Source organism: Thunnus albacares, chromosome 15, assembly GCF_914725855.1.
Source record: "Thunnus albacares chromosome 15, fThuAlb1.1, whole genome shotgun sequence".
NCBI classification, from domain to species: domain Eukaryota; kingdom Metazoa; phylum Chordata; class Actinopteri; order Scombriformes; family Scombridae; genus Thunnus; species Thunnus albacares.
The window spans coordinates 11,081,131-11,102,990 of NC_058120.1; the positions used below are offsets into that span (position 1 = coordinate 11,081,131).

At 43.0% G+C, this 21,860-nt stretch overlaps 1 protein-coding gene across 8 annotated transcripts in view; it reads left to right on the plus strand.

Annotated features, from left to right (window-relative positions):
* The window catches only part of LOC122998064 (AT-rich interactive domain-containing protein 1B-like), a 208,881-nt gene that overhangs the window by 169,599 nt on the left and 17,422 nt on the right, over positions 1–21,860 (plus strand). For 6 of the 8 annotated variants that reach the window (XM_044374640.1, XM_044374642.1, XM_044374641.1 and 3 more), the window contains 4 exons: positions 9,560–9,881; positions 10,907–11,068; positions 18,675–18,811; positions 20,004–20,107. In XM_044374640.1, coding sequence (XP_044230575.1) covers positions 9,560–9,881; positions 10,907–11,068; positions 18,675–18,811; positions 20,004–20,107 — 725 coding nt within the window. The remainder of the gene's footprint in view (positions 1–9,559; positions 9,882–10,906; positions 11,069–18,674; positions 18,812–20,003; positions 20,108–21,860) is intronic. The other 2 variants (XM_044374638.1, XM_044374639.1) reach the window with 1 other exon arrangement.

Sequence of the window (21,860 nt, forward strand, 5' to 3'; positions counted from 1 at the left end):
GGTAATGCTTTTATACTGTGTATACTGAGCTATGAGCTTTGAGCACCAGAGCCAAATGTTCTACTGCTTGTAAAAGTGCTGATATAGGAGTCTAGTTTTGTAATTTGACCAAAAAGTCAGTCCACCCCTTAATTCAATGTATTCCTTAAAGCGCTAGTGTGTCATTATGTATGGGATCTAATTAGAAATTGAGTCCTTGGAGCCAGGCTCAATAAACAAGTCCTGTCCCCTTTTTTGTCAGAAACTGAGAATGTTTAAGAAAGACTATTTAAAACAAAAGTGATAGAATTCGATTTTCCACAAGCTATGACTCCTTTCAAGGTTTCAGATGAATTATTAATCATGAAAACCACTAACAGGCCCTGTGTTGACTTCCTGTGTTGACTTTCTGGCTTTCTGACTAGTCTTATTGGAGCAATGAATACCTTGTGTATCATTCATTCACATTCAGGTTATAGAGGAGTTTGGCCTCAGACGGGAAAGCCACATTTGTCTTTTCTGATGACTGTTGGCCCCCATTTCGCAGTCACACTGGGCCTTGACATCAGTGGCATTGATTTAAAAGAGAGTTTGCTAATGAGGAATACTAAAAGACTCATTTTGAAAGACATATCCACCCTCTGTGTCTGTCTCTTACTCTCTTACGTCTCTTTCTTTAACTCCCATACACACACACACACGTACGCACACACAGATACAGTCTCATCCTGTATGGTGGGTCTCACTGCGGGCATTAAAAACCGGGTGTGGCTCTCAGAATATTCATGAGACGCTTGAACCCTGGACAGACCTCTTGGCCCTCCTCATGATAAGATTATGAGGTAGCTCCAGACTGACAAGGCAGACTGACACATCATGAGGTTTATCTACTGAATGATGATGTCCAATCCTATCATCAGGCTTAATGTTTAAATGTTAGCCTCACCTCTCCTCAGTTTGTTATTCGCAACCAGTATTATACGATTGTCTATGTCATAGCTCTTCATTTGTTGTTTGGCATGTTGAAATTCATCAGTCCATCATGTATCATGGACTGAAAGATTACCCTAAAGATTCACCAGAGAGTCCTTCTGTCCTGAGACACAAAGCATACAAGCAAAAGGTATCAAACATTTGCCATTTCACAGATTCACAACGACTATATGTTATAAACAAATGTATCTCAGGAATCTAGAAGCATATTGCTTCATATTTTATTGTAATTGTCCCACTGTAGCTAACTTGACTGAATGTAGCCTCGGTGTTCAGTCGATATAATAGATTTTATGCCCAGCTAACCTGTCCTGCTTATTTAAGAGGCCATTGTAGTTGTTCCAAATAGTGGTAGCTAATTTGAAAACTGTTAGGTTAAAGTCCTCACAATGAGCCTCATTTACAAACAGTACATACTCACAAATCTGTGCTTAAACCATGCGTACTAACGTTTTAAGCACAAATCTGGGATTCATCAATATGTTCTTTGTTCTTACTCTGCGAACAAATTCAGAATTGCCTTAGACCATGCGTACACACAAATCATAAATGTCCCATGGTCTTAAAACATGATATAGTCAATATTTATTCAATGTAAACAGTATATTAGAACCACAATTATCTACAAAATGATGGGGCCTAAATATACAACGTTTAAAAGTGTGAAATTGCTAATAATGCACAGTTTATTTACTAATTATGAAATTAATAGCTAAAACGTTGTAATCCATAAATCATCATCATAAATGTAATGAAATTATTCATATATTAAAATTGTCCTGTTCCCACTTTTAGATGACAATAGCTTATATATCAGAATTTCCATATTGGAATGTGACAGTGATTAATTTCCTCCATCAGATTTGGCTGTGATATATGCAGCTGTTTAACCAGCAGCCTGTTCAATGTCCTCACAGCCCGACAGTTCAGTAGTGGCACAGGGAGGGACGCTCTGCTTTCACTACAGAGACGAAAACATGATGCACACCTAGCGCAGCAGTAGAGATTTATTCAGATCAACTCCACGGATCTACACATGTAAAAACTTTTTATTTTATTAGGGACATACTGCATGGTAGTGATGCAACAGGTATGCAGACTGTATACAGGATTTTTCAATTAGGCTCCAAACGCTTGTGCCAACGACATGTTTACCGGCCAAATCTGCCTTATCTGGCTTCTACTTCTGAAACTATTGTTTGCATTTTACTAACAGTAAAGTTTTTCTACAGTTTTACCATCACGGCCCTCTTTGCAGTGAGTGATAGCTCTCTTTACTGCTGCACCGCTGCAACAGAGCTTTCCTCATATAGAGAAATGTGGGCGTGGTAGTATGCTAATTACCTATAGTGGGCACTGTCTGTCAATTTAGAATGATTCTGATTCACTAATATACACACAGTGGTAAGAACAGTGGTCATGTGTGATCATATGGCTGTTGGGAATAACATCTATTAGTTCTTGATATTTTGAAACTATTGACACAAAGGTTTACTACATAATAAAATAAAAATTTTATGAGCCTGTTTGCAAATCAGTCTCATCAACCATGGTCAGCAAGCTATGTCGAAAGCTCAAGAAAAAAAACTTTTCAAAAAGTCAGAAGACAGATTCCAGGAATTTCTGGAAAAAATAAGTTTGGATCAAATTCTATAATTAAGCATTTTGCGCTTGCTTGTTTTCTCCCTCGACTCCTGGCCATCCAACAAACGTTGACATCTGCTGTTGTACTTCGTTTTCTGCCTTTGGCGACACACCAGACGAAACATTATGGTATTTTTTGGTAAATGTGTGTTTTAATATGTCACCTTGATAAATGTGCCCATCCGTGCATGTGTTTTCCCAAAATTGCGGCCTCTCCCTCACATTTGTTAATGTTGATTAATAGCCCTAATGCATTTGGTATTTGGTCTCCCTTCTCCACCCACTCTTATCTCTTAATGTGACTTTGGCTGGGCTGACAGCCCAGTAAGCAGAGAGAAAAAGAGAAATAAAGTAAGCAGAGAGCGACAGCGAGGCGGACTAGCCTGGAAGAAGCTCTGAAGGCAGATGAGCGTGAAATCTCACTCGGATGACAGGAGAGATGTTCCCATCAGAAACAGAAAGAACAGCTCAGGCCTGCTGTCTTCTCATCACACACAAATACAGTATACATATATATATATATATATATATATATATATGTGTGTGTGTGTGTGTGTGTGTGTGTGTATACTCTCATTTAAATTTAATACACTTGCAACTGACCTGTATCTGTCTGTATTAGTACTCTGTGATATTTTCAGACAGCAGTGCAGCCAGTACCTAGAAAGTGGCACTTGAGTGGCTGCTTCTGTATCTGCACACAGCATTTTCAAGAACAAAAAAAAACATGACCTCTCTCTCTTTTACTCCCTATTGTATCTTTATTCACCTACATTGCTACACACACACGCACAAACACACACCAACACATTTTACACATTCAGTTTTTTAATACTTTAACCTTCACCTAATCAGAACCTACTTTAACCCATTGTGGGCCTTCAGGCAGAAAACAGCACTGCTTTAAAAACAAAAAACAAAACAAAAAAATGCAAGGAGCACTAGTCGGGCATTTTGCCACATGTTCCATGAAGATGAAACACTCTCAGTTTGAATAATCCATAATCCAAAACACCACACAGAACACCAGTATTACTATGAGATAAAATTTGCCATTTACAGTAAAAGTGATATATAACGTATTTCATTGACCAATGCAATGTGTTGCCGGCTGACATATTTTGTTGCAGCAAAAGTTGAGAAAGGTTCAACTTTTTTGACCTACGTTTTTCTAGCCGGAGCTCTCTGGTCTCTGGTCAGCACCCCCTCTGTGCCAACACAGTGGTTTAACTGAAATGAATGAGATGGGTTTTTTCAGTCAGAACACAACCTTACCCTAATATAAACTTAATCGTAGTTCTAATCTTAAACCTAAACTGCAAAAAGGTCCTCACTGTGGATAATGATCCTCATGTTTCCATCCTTACAAGAACATGTCATCCACATATAGAAATTCTTCATACACAAACAGACACTTCTGACTCAGAAATATGGAAACATTACACCCAACACTACATCCACCCAGACATACTGGAGAACATGCATATGGCCTCCAGGACATAGCCAAGGCCTCAGTTCTTAGAGGGCTCATCAGGGGCCTGTTTAGGGTGAACAGGGCAGACAGATGCTGGTCATTGTTCTTAATGAAAGCTCCATCTGCTTCCCTTCCCTCTCCCCAGCGCACTAACAAATTAGCCAGCCATTAGCCAACACAGAAACGCACTCCAAGTTCCTGAACCCTGCTTTCTGTTTTTCTTGGCCTGTCTGCCTACGCTGGGAGAACCCAATCCTTGGGCCTTTAAGTTGTGTCTGTGTGTGTGTGTGTGTGATGTGCGATACAAAATTTTCAGCAATAATCCTTGCCACACACATCAACATTAGTAGTTCATAGAACACCAAAGAACATAAAAACTGCCTGGTGTTCTGCTGTTGGGTTACTTATAATGCAGCACTGTTCTTTTATCAGGGGCCAGTGACTATTGTGCAGTTTGTGTAGTCAACTACATAAGCTCCATCCAGCATACATGTCCGGTGATACATGAGAATACAGGAGGATATGGCCTTTCTACAAACGATGCTAAAATATTTAGTAGTTATTTCCAGAGATCTTGATTAGATAAATCTGCTTCCTAGACTGTAACCAAACATTTTCTTCCAGATTGCTGTACAGTTGAATCCTGTTCAAAGCTTTTCTGCTTTGGCGTTTTAAAACTCTTACAGCGAGTGGACTCCCCAGTATTTCCCAAAGAAATATTTAAACTGCTAAATGTTTATGGCTGTCCTTTGAAAGCCCTATTTATCCAAAGTTAAACTGATCTCACTGTGTGTTGATATCAGGCTCTCATCGGAACTCAAATGACTCCAACAGCTGTTTTCAAGACATGCACTTGGACATGGTTCCAGCCAGCATGTTGAGAACAGTGGACGCACAGACAGACGGGGGAGGAGGATATCATACCATTACAGGAAAGAGATTTGGAGTCTGTCTCAGCTCTGCTCTCTCTCCCACCCATCACATAGCTCCCTCCACCACACTCCCCCCCCCCCCCTCGAGGGGTTAAGCACTCCGCTGGTAATGACCATGCTTCAGACAGCACTTTTAAGCCTTGGTGCCTTGCCGGAGCCGCGGTGTAATTCGGCCAAAAAAGAAAAAAAGCCATGACTCAAACCAGCGCCTGGGGGAGGGAGTGGAGTTTTTTGGAGGAAATTGACAGTGTGTGGAGCTCGGCAGCCTCAAGGCGCACCCCAGCCCTGCTTAGTCTCAGACACCCTGCCAGGGAAGGTGCTGAGGTGGCTGGGAGAGGATGTAGGGGCCTAAGGCAAGAGAAGACGCTGCAAAAAAACATCCATCCCAGCAAGTCATACATGTATACTACAGTCTAATACTGACTCATAAAAGCATATAAAGCAAGTGAAGAAGTTTTTTCAATGTAAATGATCTGCATTGTTATTATATCAACATTTGTGAGCTGATGTGCCTAATCTCATTATATTGATTCTATTAAAAAAAGATGGAACTGCTTCAGAAACAGTTAAAATTAAGTTTTAAGTAAAATAATGTGATACTTATTTTTACTGAATAACACATTAAGTTGCATCAGAAGGGAAAATAGATAGAGGAGATGCTGTCTTATAGCACCCATACTGAGGTGTCCAAAATGTAAGTAAGATGGAATGAAATGAGGACATATGTATTCCTCTCAACATGCTATATTTCCTTAATGCCCACTTCTCTAACTGAAACCATTCCCTGGACCCCTACTACATCCCCCAAAAAAGCTTAAAATAAAAGCTTTTGTTCATTTCTTTTATTTGTGTTCGGCCTCATGTGGACATAGACAGCCTGCCCGCGTTCCTGTCCTTGGCAGCTCAAGCATGCAGCCATGTAATCTGTGTTCCACTCCTTATTGATGGAGTTCACAGATCCGGAGGGTGCGTTGGTGCACCATCATACCTTACCCTACCGTAGCCGGGAGAATGACGGCTTCGGCTGTTAGACTTTGCCGGTCCAGTCTGCTGAGGAAGCAGTAGACGGTAATCTGCTTGGTCACACTCTAGCTCTCCCGCAGGACTGCAGGGATTAAACCCGGCGCAGAATATAGCGTCCGTCGAATGCGTGACCGTGCTGGGAATTTCCATGTAATTGTGAACGAAGCACCATGAGCTCTTCTTCTTCTTCTCCTCCCCTCCATCGCGCTATAAATACCACCAAAACTCCCCAAAGGCAGCAAGTGTCCGAGAGGCAGGCAGGAAACCAGCACTGAGCCACAAGGACAGACGAAGGGACAAATAAGAAAAGACATCCTCCTTGTCCTCTTTTCATCCTCTCCCTCCTTGACTGATTTCCGGATTAGAATGAGCAGCATACAAAGTAGATAAGGTAGATGCCACCCTTCTGTACATATATGTTAATGCCAACATCTGCATAACAGCTAACGAACAGAGTAGGGATTTCTGGCACAACTTCACCTACCTCCAAGGTGCATGGAGGAGGAAAAAGACTGAATACAGTAGGTCAAAGCTCCGGCAACACGTGTAATATAAAGAACAACTTCATTGTGAGACCTCACAATGAGGTTCTTTATATTACAAGTGTTGCTGGAGTTCTGACCTCTAACAGCTAACAACTCATATTTTCTTTTCTCCTGGCCTGTTTGAATGCCAGAAGGTGGGATTTCTGAGCACTTACATTGTGTTTTTTAAAGGCAGGGTTTGTACAATAAAACCACCAACTGCTCTCAACTCATAACACCTTATGTGAACCAACTGTCACGGCTAAGAACCAACATGCAACTTTTTCTCCATTTATTAAGAGTTATCTAAAAGATCAGACTGGGAAAAGTGGGACTGGGAATTTTTTTTGATTTAAATGTCATTAACTATTGTGACTTCCCATGAAAAAGTTTGTTTTTTGAAAAAAATAACTCACACTGAAGTCTCAAGAACTGCTGACTTCCAAATTTAGAACCAAAGACACCTTTGGCCCCCCAGGTCTGGATGCACATTATAACACTATTAGTGCCTTTAGTACATTTGAATTTGTCTTATGGAATGTTATAATTTTTTGTAATTGTAATTTAAACATGATATAGTAATATCCTGGAGTTATATGTGTTTTGTGTTTTGTTTCTGCAATAATCCAACTTCCTCATCTCATGTATTCTGAATGGCACTTACAAAGCCTTAGAAAGCATGAATGGCTCTTATGAAAACACCTAGAATTTCAGGGTTTAACTCTCAGTCATTATAAAAAGTGGGTTAGTGCGCTATCTGTCCTTGAAAAAGCACTTTGGCACAGCACCAATCCTTCAGCAAGTGAATCATTCTTGTCAGGACGGAGCAAGTCTCTCATAGGAAAGCTTAGCATTAACCCAGTCCCACAGCTACTCTGTCTTTCTTTTGTCAGCCGAAGCAAACATAGCCTGCAACCAAAACATTTTGAATGGCAGTACATCAAGACTGATACATTCTCTCAACACGCGACTTAATGACACTTTTTTCAGTAAGATTTGGCTTTGCGTCTCACCCCCAAATAAAGTCTCATGGAAACTTTTAGACACTGACTCCCACTTTTGGGACTTTTGTTCCATTCGCCAAAAATTGGGGGAAAAAATGCAGATCGTCCAAATGGGACTGTGATATAAACAACTCCCTGGGAGGTGTCCTGGAGCCTCAGTCTGTCATAGGGGCCAAAAACCACAAAGTGTCCACCCAGCCTATTGAGAATATATGGCAGGCAGCCATGACATGGGGCTCAGCTGTCCAAAGACAGCTGAGAGAGGTCGCTGACTGGGGCCTTGTTCATCTGCAGCAAACCGTCTACCCAACCTGAGAAGAAGTAGGCTGCAGGGCACTGTTCCCAGGATTTTCTACAGTGTTATAGGTGGTTGATTATGAGTGGAAGAAACATGGAATTGTGACTTTTACTGGTTGCAAGGTCTCAGAAGTATTATATATGCATTCACACAGACAAGCAGATGGACACACACACACACACACTCATGTACTGTGCACCATACGTATCCTCCTGTGTTCGTTAGCAGACATCCTTTCTTCCTGAACGCTTCCCTATTATAGCCCCAAAACCCTTGACAGGTGTCAGCCGTACTCAGCTCACCGACTCACCAAAGCCTCCCCAGAAATAATCCGCTTCTTCTTTTCCCATCTCCCACAGTAGATTTCATCACAATTTCTGGACAAATTCAACCGGAGCTGCCGACTTTTATGGGAAAGACTTTTATTTTGATTCAATATAAATCCTATCTCGGGGGTTGGGGGGCAGGGGTTCCCCCCTCCCTCCCTTTCTGTCTGTCTCTCTTTCCGCCCCCACCCTCTGCTGCTTCCTCCCGCTCTTTCCCTCTGTCGGACTTGTAGGCTTATGTCATGTGGAAAGTGTCTTCACTGAAGCAGCTCGAGGACACTGAGAAGCCATTTCCATTTTCGGAGTCGTTTTTTTCCCCCCCGTGTGGAATATTGTCATTCAACTTTCCCTCATTTGAGTGTGCGGAAAAGCCTTCAGGTTTTAAAGGGACTTGATCCCCTTTTCCAGACATATTCTCAGAGGATTAAGCAGTGAGGCCCAACTAAAGCACCCTTAATCAAATCAAAATAAATAGCCTCCTTCACAATGGAGGATGCCACATTTTCCATTTCTATTTTGCAGGGGATTTGTCCCAGGGAGGGAATATCACAGTGGAAAAGGCCCAATGCCTGCAGAGTGAATACAATGTGATGTGCTCTGTGTGTGTGTGTGTGTGTGTGTGTGGGGGTGTGTATTGCACTTACATGTACAGGAGGTGTGTTTTCAGTGTGCCTGAATGTATGTACATGTTGTCTTTGACAGCATGGTGATTCTCTTTCAGCTCTTATTGCAGCTGGTGCTGGAGTCAAGCCGGGCTTTTAGAGCCAAAATGGAGGGGTTTAAGTGTGCCTTAGGAAAGCTTCTGGCATCGCAGACGTGTGGCACTCCAGGGCAGCAAGAAAGCGTTTACTGCAGATTAAAGCTCCTCTCAAGTGTTTCACAAAGTCAGCCTTAAGCTTGGCAATTGTTCTCAGGGCCATCCAGCAACCTGCAGCTGTGAAAGTGTCAGCAGACCACACCCTGTATACTTATCCCAGCCTCTACTAGATGTTGTGGAGGTCATGAATCAAAATTAAGTTCTGCATTTTACATTTTTCATTCCTCATCTGTCACAGGAGTATTTTCTTGATGGATGAAACAGTTGTGTGTCACTGCTGTAGGTATAAGGGTATCAGCTGGCAAGCACTTTATAAACACTCCATTTCGCTCAAATGAAGTGAATCATAGCACCCGTCTGCGACTACTATATTTCACAACAGCCATTTTGCGTCATTCTTTTAAGCAATGCATTGACTTCAAGTGGGAAGTTAAGTACCTCAAGTGACAGCAATCCATGTTTTACCTTTTGAGTGACATTGTAAAAAAAAATTTTCAGATGACTTTAAATATCTGTCAGTTCACTCCCACGTCGTCTTTTTCCAGGGAACTACCCTCGGACCTCCAACTACAGTGGGGCTGCCAGTACCAGCTACAGCGGCCCCGGCCCCGGCATGACCAACAGTCTGGGGATGAACGCTAGCAGCCCCATGCACGGCCAAGGACCCGGCCAACCCATACCCATAGGACGCAGCCATGGACCAGCCAACCAGAACAGGGTTTACCCCCCCATGGGCCCCAGCTCCCCCAGTATGCCCCAGCCAGCGGGACCAGGAATGGGCCCTCCTTCTTTGGGTACCTCTAACCGAAAGACCCAGGAGACAGCAGCAGCCACTATGCCAGGCTCTGCTAACTCAACACACAACAGGTAAGTGCGTGAATGTGTGTGTGTATAAGCATGTTATTGTAACTCTCTGATAACGATCCTAAAAGTGATCTCGACAAAGAAAGAAGATGAATGGTGTAAAAGTGTATACAGCTCTCCAAAAGAAATGACCCTAATTCATTTTAGGGACTGAGACATTTCTTTACTTCATGTGGAAATAGTGATAGGCTAATATTAGGGGCCAGCAAGCAACTCTATCTTATATCACTCTCTATCTGATTACTGACTCCTCTCTACAGGGTCATATGTGGGGAGCTTTGCTGAAAAGCACCACAGAGGATTTCTGTGTCACAGACTTTCTTTTTTTCGGAGGGTTTTTTCAGATGTGCAGACAAGAGTTCATTCTCAGGGGTTCCACGCTTCTATGAGCCATTTGTGGAACTATCCCTATTTTCACACATCTCATAAAGTGCCTGACATTTTGATAGCTGGCACTATACACCAAGTGCCATTTGTTGCAGAAAAAGAGATATTGGCTTGTGAGAAGCTTGTATGGGTTGAACAGTGTACTGTCAAAACATAAAAAGAAGGAAAAGCAAACCACAGGTTTAACTGTGAGACAGAAGTGACACCAAGTACCTTAACACAAATACAAAGCACTTTGATGCCATAACGGTATATGAGTTAAGAGATATTATTTTTTTCATCAGGGTTGTAGCTTTGAATATATGAGTGTTTGTAGCGTTGGAGATCGGGGCTGTTGTGGGATTGCGTGGGCAGTAAACTTTTGCTGAACCCTGCCGGGGGAACTTGTGAAAACATGGCCGTCTTCAGAGAGGAAGGGTGGATTTCTGTGCTTCCTCCAATCAGTGTGGGTTTTGCCTAACAATGCATCATGGGAGCAGGCTCGCCAGCATTCTGCAGGCTGAAGTGGCAGATTAACATTTGTCAGTGTTCATTCCCATTTCTGGTGATGCATGAGTCAGACTGAAGACTGTGAGCCAGTGATGATATTTCAGATGAAGTTTCTCTTTTTGTCGGGGGCGTCTGTTGACGCCGATCTGCAGGCGGCCTCCGTATGTGAGGTCCCCAGCCCAGATGCAGCCACCCCAACCCACCTCCACCCGCTGGCCCACACCCCACCCTGCCTCCACCCGTCCACCACCCTCACCTCCACCCAGACCTCACCATTCACCCATCCTGCCACCCTCACATTCACAGCACCATAGGTAGGTCCACCGCCCTCAAAACATTTGTGTCTGTTTTTAGATATTATACACTGCATATATGTGAATGTGTTTGTGTGTCATATGACTGGCAGTCATTCAAGCTAAACGGAACTGAAAGTGATCGTGATGACATTTCTCACAAGCACCCTCTGAGAGCAAAACAAGGAGAGTCATTGTAATTGCTATCATCACCTTCATCATCGTCACTGTAGTCATCATTATCATCGGCATCTCTGAGTCACTGTAATGGCAACAAGAAGTGAGCACATACTGTATAAGATGCACAGACACACACACGCACACACACTCACACTGAGTTTCAGACTATTGTGTGCTGGGGAGTGGGGGGGGGGGGGGCTGAGGCATGTCTGACAGTATGTGTGATTAATTATGTGCATCAGGGGGCCCAGTGCTGTACACACACACACACTTACACACACAGACAAAACACACGCAGCAATGCAAATGCTGGTCAAGCCATTAAGAGATGGCTGGGCTGTCAATAAGAAGTGGCATGACATGATCCCCACTGCTGGGACCAATCAGACTGCCTGTCACTCTCTCCTCACATTCACTAAGACACCACAGAGGTGTCGCTCGCCATGGTGCCACTGGAGAGGACACTCTCTCTCTTTCCCTCTTTTTCTTTGTTGGTTTGTTTACGAATCTGTGTAAACATATGTTTGTATCTTCATCTGTTTCTCCATCTGATCCATTTTGATTCACTATTGGCAGTGAAAGTATATATGTTCCTTGTTTTGTTTTGTTTTTTCCTTTATCTTTAACATAAAACATTAAAAAATATGATTCTTTTACTTTAGTTCTCAGAGATTGCATTTCAACCCAACTGTGTGTCCAGTGATGTCTTTTTTTATTTTCTGTTAGAAATTGGTGTTTTCTTTCTCTGTTGTTCAGCCATGATGGCTGTTATCACAAATGCTAACTTCCCAATTGTTACCCTGTTTATTCAAAACAAAGCATCCCCCCCACCGTGCTGGAGGAAAAACTGAGCAGACACCGGATGTTCAGAACAACAAAAGACTTTTATCAACTAACTGGTGTAAAAAATCTACCAGCTGGGTGACTATTTGCTTCCAAGCAGAGTGGTGTTCACATATTTTGAATCGTTTGTTATATTTCTGGTTTCTTCTTTATCCAGAATATTGGATATTATTTTTTTTTAATCTATTTATTAGGTTTTGCAGTTTTTTTCAACATGACACAGACAGTTGTGCATATGCATCCCCTCCCTCCCGTCCCCACAGCAGACATAAACAGGAAGAGGTGTTGACATGAGGAGACCATCAAATACAAAATAGGTAATGGGAAAGTTCAGAAGACAGTTATAAAATATACAAAAATAAAGCTGCAAACAGCAATACACAAAATCACTGTATGTCACATGTCGCACAGATGGCATAATCAGATCAAAGAAAAAATTGTCATTGTATAAAGATGATGTATACAGAATTTCAACACCATTGGGCAAAAGCTGGATTTGATGGCAAATAAGTCTGTTATGCCGCTGGCGGGACCTGAACCCCGGTCACCACAAAGTACTGGGTCCCAATTAAAAGCAGGTGCTTATATCGATGAGCTACAAGGCCACACATGAGTATCAAATTTTGGCAAGATAAGACATACAGCTCTGTGTAAACCTCCAAGTCATGCCATTACAATAACAATAGGGTTCCTGCACTACATACACAGACCCCTATGTATGGGAAACATTCTATATAACATCCCATGGCTTTAGTTGTCCCCATCCTCTGGAACAACTGTTAAGGTCTTTACAATAGTCCAGAAAAGGTGTCCAGGTGTTTTTTTTTTTTTGTCCAAGTTTCTCAGTGAAACTTTCAGGGAAAATCTAATCTTCTCTATCCTGATGTAATATAATACATCCTGTTTCCATTCAAGAAGTATGAGACGTCCAGCTAAAAAAGAGGTAAAATACATCATTCGATTAAGTTACAGGGGAATGTTAGGGTCGGGGGAGGGGGTTCACGAAACTGGGCTGATGTCTTTCCAGAATTCAAATAAGCGAGGACAGTTCCAGAACATGTGGAGCAGGTCGGCAGGTGATTGTCTACAACGGTGACATGCGTCATTTGTGCCAGGAAATAATCCTTGCTAGTCTAGAGTTAGTGTAAAAAATGCGTTATAGAATCTTATAGTGTATAAAACTGTGTCTGACACATATTGAGGAGGTGTGAATTAGCCCCAATACAGTCTCCCACATCCTGTCCATCAGCTCCTTCCCCAAATCCTGCTCGAAAACAACTTTAAGATAGTTAAGAGTTTCAAGCTTAATGGAGTCTATTTCAGTGTGTTAAGGAAATGATAGCAACTTTGTTCAACAAAAAGGGATTACAATGGAGATTTTTGTAGAATGACTCCTGTCTCTGTGCTGCCTGTCTCACCCTCACTGTTGTTCTTGTCTGCTGTCGCTCATTCTCCCTCTTTCATCTCTTCCTGTCTGCTTCTGTTCTCTCTCCTCCCACCTGTTTCAGTCTTTTACCCAACTCTCTCAACTGTATCGCCCTCTCTCTTTCTGTGCAGCTCTGTTATCCTACCCAGACTGTGTTATCTCTCTCAGTCTTTCTTCCTCCCAATCTGCTTTTTGTTCTCCGCTGTCTCCAGCACAGCCTTGTTATGTTTTTCCTCCTCAGATCCCACTTTAGAACATCTGACGGAGATCAGGAGAAAATTGGCCTCCGAAAACCTGTAGTTAAAGGCTCCAGTACCCCGTTTGCTCTCCAGATCTCATTCAAACATTCAGACCTAGTTCCCCTCCGTCTGAGAAACAAGTTGTTAGTCGTAGCACATGTCTAGTTTCGCCCCTTTGATGCATCAACCCTGAGTGAACTGCCACAGCCACCCGCTCCCTACCTTCCAAATCAGGGCTAGTTAGCAGCAATGTCGTCGCTTGGTCTCTTTGTCTTTTGCTCTTTTTCTTGAACGTGCCCCTTCACTACAGCCCCACCGATAATCCCTCTACGTCTCCACCTTTCATCCCCCATCTCAATCCTCCCCTGACTCACACACCAGTAGACACCCTCCAGCGTCATTATGCTGACTGAAAAGAATGCCAAATGAACAGAGGAGGACCACTTCTGGTGTCCCATGGCTGCAGGCGAGGGTCGTGATTAAATCTTCATAAAGTGTGGCCTGAGTGATTTTTTTCCCCCCCGAGCCCTCTAAGAATTTCTCCTCCACTGACTGACTGGGATCGGAAACAATTGTCCTGTTTTTTTTTTTTTATCAGATAATCAGTTTGATTGGTGGTTGAGGGGGAGCAGTGTCAGTGTGGTAGAGAGTAAAGTAGGGGTTAGCCTAAAGACTTACATAAGAACCCTGTTGCTCTACTAAAAGTCAAATGTGCCCTAAAAGCAGTGAAATATGGCTTTTATTTTATTAACAAAGTCACACATAAGTTTTGTAATCTAGAAATTGAAGATCATTCTGATGTTGTATTTACTCCACATCAATTTGAAAAATTCAAATATTAATGTCACTTGCACAATTTCAAAAATAGATGCTTGTCAATCTGAAAATGAAATCAGTCTCATGAAAAGTTGACTTTTTGTGGTGCTAAGCTGTCAGTTGTCAGTATGATGAATTGCAGTGTAATGTCAAGCCTGTCAGTGTGGGGGAGGTACAAGTTTGTTTGTAAGAAAGGTGAGTTATACATTTTTTTTAGGGGCTGTGGATTGATGTTGGGGATTTTTTGGAAAAGAGAAGAGAACAGAAAGTATTAAAAGGTATAAGCTTTTCTTGGCAGCAGCTTCAGAGGACAGAATTGGCTTTTCAAATGACTTTCCAGCGCTGCCGGCGACACTCTACAAAAAGTTCCTGGAGCTATAGGAACGGGCTGTGTCGAAAAAATAAGCACTTAGTAGAAGAAGAGCAAAGCTCAGAAAAAAAAAAGAGCCGTAAATCAAAGGGAAATTGAAGGGAGAAAAATGTTGGAAGAGGGAAGAAGAGAGGAGAGGAGAGTGCTCCCAGGCAAATCCTCGCCAAATAATTCATTTCTGACCTCCTTAGTAAGTAAATTTGCTAAATAAATAAGAGCAGCGCTTGAATGTCAAGAACGGGGGATGCTGCCTGTGGCGCTTTGTCGCTCGCAGTCTTGGCAGTGCTGCGGAGCGCTCTGCTTTCATTAGATGGGCAAAATAAATGGCTTCTCCTCCATCCATCCTGAGCTGTTTGATGTTTGGGAAGGAGGGGAGGGAGAAGCGAAGAGTAGCTTTTCTCTGGATTTAATATGTTAAAAGCTGTCCTTATTTTTTGTGGGGGGTTTATTCTGGTCTCCCCTCTGTGTGTGTGTGTGAGTGTATGTGTTTGTGTGTGTGTATGTGTGTGTGAGAGTGTGTGTGCTGAGTTGAGTCAGGACTTTTGGAGTAGCTATGAGCCCAAGCTGCCCTGAGAACAGATTGGGTCCATATATAATTCATGGCCTCCAGCCGATCCACTCCATCCTTCCATCCAGCAACCTCTCCCTGGCTCTTTTTCTTTTGCTTTCTTCTACACACTCTCTCACACACACACACACACACACACACACACACACACAAAGCAGGGGGATCGATAGGGAGGGACGCTCAGCCATCACACACTTGTGCAGTCCCGGCGCTTGTGCTGTCTCGTCCAGTTAGCAGCGCTGGGAGGCATCAGCGCGGCCTGTCACCACGAATGAAGGACAAAGGCGCTGCCACTTCTAGAGAGACACCGTCAGCTGGTTGGCTGGCACCTCGTAACCATGGCATCCCCTTGGCAACGGCGCCCACCCTGCGCATGAACACAAGGATATGCTCAAACACACACTGACACACACACTCTGCCCACAGTGTGAAAGTGGCCTTCTCCGATGCCCTTCACACATGTGGACTGAATAGCAACAGAAACGTGTGTGTACGTGTGTGTGCGTGCGTGCGTACGTGCGCGTGTGTGTGCGTGCATACGTGCGTGCGCGTGTGTGTGTGTGTGACTGACTGAATTAGGGAAAAAACAAGGGGGAGAGTGAAGGACAGCGAGGGCAGAACATTTAGATAGAATGAATAGAAAAACAATAGAGTAGCAGTTATCACTTTGAAGTGACTGGGGTAAATAAAAGAATGTGTGTTTTCTATTGATGCATTTCAAAGGCCTTTAATTTGACTCTCATTGTATGAGATGATGACTTGTAACTCAGGCTTGGCTGCCGTAATGGTGTCTGGACAGGCCGAACAAAAGAAGCTTTCTAATATTATGTTAAAACTCTAATGCTCTCCTCAGGCCTCTGCTAGACAACATACTGAGAATGCACTGGCCTGACAATGTTAGGATAGATGTTTCTATGTTTTTTACTGAGAGACAGTGTGTGTGTGTGTGTGTGTGTGTGTGTGTGTGTGTTCCCCCGACTCAATCTCATGGAACAGCGATTACCTCCAGCTCTAGGGCCCTGAGCTGAAAATACGCCCCCCATCGGTCCACCAGGGACTCATCCGCACACTAGTCAGGCTTCTTCATGCCTTAATTTCCCTCCCTCCTTCTCTCTTTTCTCTCCACCTCCTTTCTTCTTCTCTTCCTCTCCCTCCATTTCCATCTCTCCATCCCTTCTCTTTCCCCCTGTGTTGCTGCTTTCTCTCTTTTCCTTCACTCACTCTTTCTCTCTCTGCGGCAACAGGATGCTTTTTTTTTTTTTTTTTCCCGGCACAAAGGTGCCCGAGAGCAAGAAGAATGCGTTGTGCCTTTTTTTTTTTTTTTTTTTTTTTTTTTTCCCCGATAGCGGCACATGCATATATTAAGTGTGATTAAACGCTGTGCGGTGCCTCCATCAAGTGCTTTCTAATGGGCTTTTTTATGACATGAATTAGTCATAATGGGAGAGCGCCACAGTCGAAAACCTCCAACCACTGTTGTTGTTGTTGTTGATTTGGATATTTCACTATTCACAAGAGAGCTTGTCCTTATATTGCTTAAGGTGGGTGAGGGGCGTTTTACAGTTTGGATAAATGAGGTTCGCAGGCATTTGGCATCTCTAAACTTATTTTTCATTGTTGGCTTATCAGCGCTCTCTTTTGTGGGAGTTTGTATGCAGAATACATTTTTGCTTGCGAGAGAAGGTGCAACGATCAAAAGGTAATTTTATTTCTGTGTCTTGACTCACACAGAGCTTTTTAGAGAACACGTAGGCAGGAAACGAAGGAGTCTATATTTCCCCCATTATGGAGAAATGGGGCCAGATAAGCGTGGATTTGGTGTACGCTTGTTTCTTTGCCATGGAGCTCCCCTGTGCACCTCGGCCCCCATAGAGGGATTACATATGTATCATCAGCCGTGCTCTATGACTAATTACATCTGTGAGATGAGATTATGGGGAGGTTTACCAAGCCGATCCCTCCTCTTAGGCTATGTGTATCGGTTCCAGCATGAGGTATTGCATGGGTTTATGTGCGGGTGTGTGAAAGAGAGGAAGATGCCAGTTAGGAGGGAATTTGAATGACATGAATCCAGATAGCATTTTTCTTTTCGACCACATAAAAAAGTGCTGCATTTTGGGACAAATACTCCTCCTTGTGGTCTGCCCCCCACCCCCCCACCCCCCTTCCTTCCTGCATTCCTCCCATTTCTCCCTTTACTTCACCCTTACTACCATCTGACTTTCTCAGTTCTCCACCCCTTCCTCCCTCTCCACCTCCTGCCTTCTTTCCTAAATTTATTTCATCCTGCACTCTGAGGCTTCCACTTCTCTTCTCTTGCTCCTTTCAGTCTTTTAGGCCTCTCTCTCTCTTCACCTCACATCTCTTTTCTCCTCGTAAGTGTGCGCGTCTCTCTCTCTCTCTCTCTCTCTCTTTCACAGCTTTTTTATATGGTTGTCCAGGAGATAATCTTGAGTCAGCAGGAGATAGACCAAATTGTTCCTAACATGGTGTTCCCTTTCAGACCCCATGTCAGTGGCTTTGGCCTGCCTGGCATGCAATGATAGACGCTGCCTTCAATCAGGCACTCTCTCTCTCTCACACACACACACACACACACACACAGACAGACATGCATTCAGCAGGTTGCAGATAAGCCCCTCTGATGTCACTTGCAACACCATGTGATGAGCCGCCTGAGAGAGAGAGAGAAGGGAGGCTGAGGGAGGGAGATTGAGCGGGATTGATTTTTGCTGTCACCATGGCAACAAATAACATGATCCTCTCCAAAAGCACACCTTAATTAGTTAAATTATGGCTTGTGGGAGAGGGAGAGGGAGGGAGAGGGGGATTTGTAGAAGAGCAGATAAGGGAGGATAGAAGAGTTTTTCTTTTCTGATGCTGCGCGCTCATCTCCAATCTTTTGGAAGGGCTGTTTGTTTGATCAGGGATATGTTGTGTACTACGCTTTTATACTGTGACTTACAGATATAGTACATGCTGCTTGGTTTTTAATACAAGAATAAAGGAGCACGGCAGTAACAGACTGCCAAATATCATCTATATACCATTTTGTGACTTCTGCTCTTCTGCAGCTTTCTCTGTTACCCACTTATCTCTCTCCACAGCCTGTCATTACGTCATAAATTTAAACTGGATTCATCTCTACCAAGCCGACTTACATTTTTCTCCTCTCTCTGTGGTAGGCAGGGCAGCTATCAAGGCCCTGGCATCAGCCAGACAAGCTCCATGGCCACCACTGTCCCCTACAGCCAGCCAGCGGGCAACAACGGTTCAGCCATGGGCAACGCACAAGGTCCAGCCTACAATATGCTGCCTTCAGGTATACTAGCGAAATACAAACTGGTATATATTGTCTAAGAGTATGATTTATTTGAGAAAGGCATATAGGGAAAGCAGGCGCTGACATTAGCAATACAAATGTCAGCATTTTAACCACACAGAACTTCATAAAACACACATACTGTATCTGACAAGGGAGATAACTTGAGTGAATTATCTCAATTTCCCCTCAAGCCCATTCATGCAAGCTGTCACCCCTAAACCACCAACCATCAACAGATATACAAAGATTTAAAATGATGTTATGACCCCCATCTGCTCCCCTCGCTTATCTTGCATTGCAATGTACAGAATACAAGTTGGTAAAATGAAAAGAACCTGTTGTCGAAGCAGCCCTCCAGGTTAATGTCAGGAACTGTCTGGCAATTCACTGAGCCACTCAAGATTAACCTATGTGTTTATGTTGACTGTATATTAGAATAAACTCAGTATTGTTCCCATTCAGAGAAAGAGAAAGAGGAGTAGAAGGGGGGCAAAAGCAAGGGCTGAGAAATAAAATAAATAAAATAAAGGGCTAAGAAATCAAGAGAGTTCTTTCTACTACGCTACTTACTTTCTCAGTGCTCTTACTTTCCCTGTCGAGCTGGCCCTCCAGTGAGCAAAGATTAATGTGGTACATCCCTTTTTTTTTCTTTCAGCCCTTCACCCCGATGCATTGTTGCTAAACGCACCTCGGAGAGCACTGTGGCTCCCAAAATGAAAGGCACCTTTTATTCAAAACCAAATATCAGAATGCGTGACATTTGGAAAACTTCAAACGAATTAGAGCACCAAGGTTCCTCAAAACTCATCTGGTTTGCCCCTGGGCACGGTAAAAAGCCATTAGTTTTCCCACCGCGCTGCAGCACACAAGGGAAAAATAAAGAGGGAGCCTTGTATCCAAGGATTTCAGCCCACACAAGCACCATTCATTTTAGACGAGTTATAACACGTTGAATCGACCGTGACACAAAAACATGCCAAGTATACCTTTTCATTCTACCTTGGTGAAAGCATACCTATTGTGGGAGTTCAACATCAGTTTACTTGAGACAATGTTAATTACTGTATTATGGCCATGGAACAAAGCTCATCTGCCTGACATGGCTCTTATTCTGTATTCTCAGAATGTTTTCGCGAAAACTTTTGAGCAATTTACTTTTGAATGAAATGTTTTGTCATTGTTTGTTAAGGAGCCATAGGAATGTCAGGAGATGGGATGATGAGCCCAGATGGGAAACTGAAAACCGACGTAAAAGACGACAGTGGCCCCGCCAACGAGCCTCACAAACCAAAGGTACCCCCTTGACCTTTTTCCTATTCCCATCTTTCTTTGCACATCCCTCTCTCTCTCTCTCTCTCTCTCTCATTTCTTTGTTTTGTTTTTTTGTTTTTTGATCTCGCTCCCCTAATGAAGCAAACCAAATCTGATCAGCATATGCTGCCTCAGCACAGTGGGCTGTTTCTCTGTTGTTTTCTCGCCATATTTAATGATTTGTTTAACATTTACCATTCCTAATGTTTTCCTCACTTTGTTTTTGCCCCCAGCACTCTCTTCTTGCTGATGTTTTGGCAGTCTGAGCTGCAAAAAAAAAAGAGAGGCACAGAGCGAAAGAGAGGGCTCGGCATCTGCAGTACACACATGCATGTACACACATTCAAACACACCAACACAGATCATATACACACACACAAAAACATAAAGACGAGAAGCCACACATTGGCCTTTCCACTCACTCACAAACACACACATTCTCTTAAACACTACTTCTTCAGATCCTCCTCTCCACACACACACACACACACACACACACATACACACACACACACAACACGTCCCAATACACAATGCTGACTTCTCATTTTGCCCTGCAATTGCAGCTCGGCTTGGCTCATCTCAGCAACAACAGAACTCTGCTCTTTGCTCTTTTCTACCCCCCTCCCCTTGTTTTTGCTTAACAACCCTCCACACACACACACACACACACACACACACATACACACACGCCTCCATCACATCCACTACACGTCTTTTCCCTCCAAATCCCTGTCTTTTCTTTTGCTGATTACGGTAGTAGGGCCTTTTGAATTATTTAAGGCAGTCAGAGCAGCCAGAAAGACCCCCAGTGCTCCCAAAAGAGATGATCTGTCTGCCGAGAGACAGCGCAAGAGAGAGAAGGAGATGGAGAAAGAGAGAGCGATACAGAAAGAGAGACAGGGGAAGAGAGAGGGAGAAAGATAAGGTTTTGCTGACATGAGCATTCTGTTCACAGACCAGAAGCACTTGTCAAGCTGTTGTTCCCTTTTTTACAGTTTCTCTCACACACACACACATATACACACACACACGTATGTACACATGCACTGAAGGACTCATGTATCTAGACACAGACGCACACACACACACACACTGATGTCAGCTAACATGGAGTGATTTACACAAAGTGGAGCTTGTATTCAGATTCAGGCACATGCATACTGTTCATAGACAAACTATGTAGACTAATACATACTGATCTTCATGCATTTTAAACACACACACACACACACACATATATTTGTAGACTAAGACACAATAACAGTAATGCATGGAAAACCTCAAATACACACTACTGCTATATGGCTATGTATAGTACACAAAGAAATTCTAGAGCCACTCATAGACAAACAGAGGTTGGAATAGTATCCCGTTCCTTAAGTAAAAGTTAAACACAAAACAGAATCATTAAGAATTTAAAAGTAAAGTACAGAAGTCTAATTAGTAAAATTAGAAATGGGCCCTTTCACAGTGTTATGTTATATAACACTCTATATGTCATATTATTAAACTGCTATTTCTGATGCATTAATATAAAAGTTAGTTAGTAGTAGGTAGTTAAATCTGTAACAACACAACATATTTTATTATATTTTTATTTAATTGCTCATAGGTGTTGGATGAATATTACACAAGTACTTGGCCTTCAACACTGGACAAAAATGTATGCATGCTTACACAAATGCACACACATACACATACAGTCTTATGTCTTATACATCATTTGGGTTGC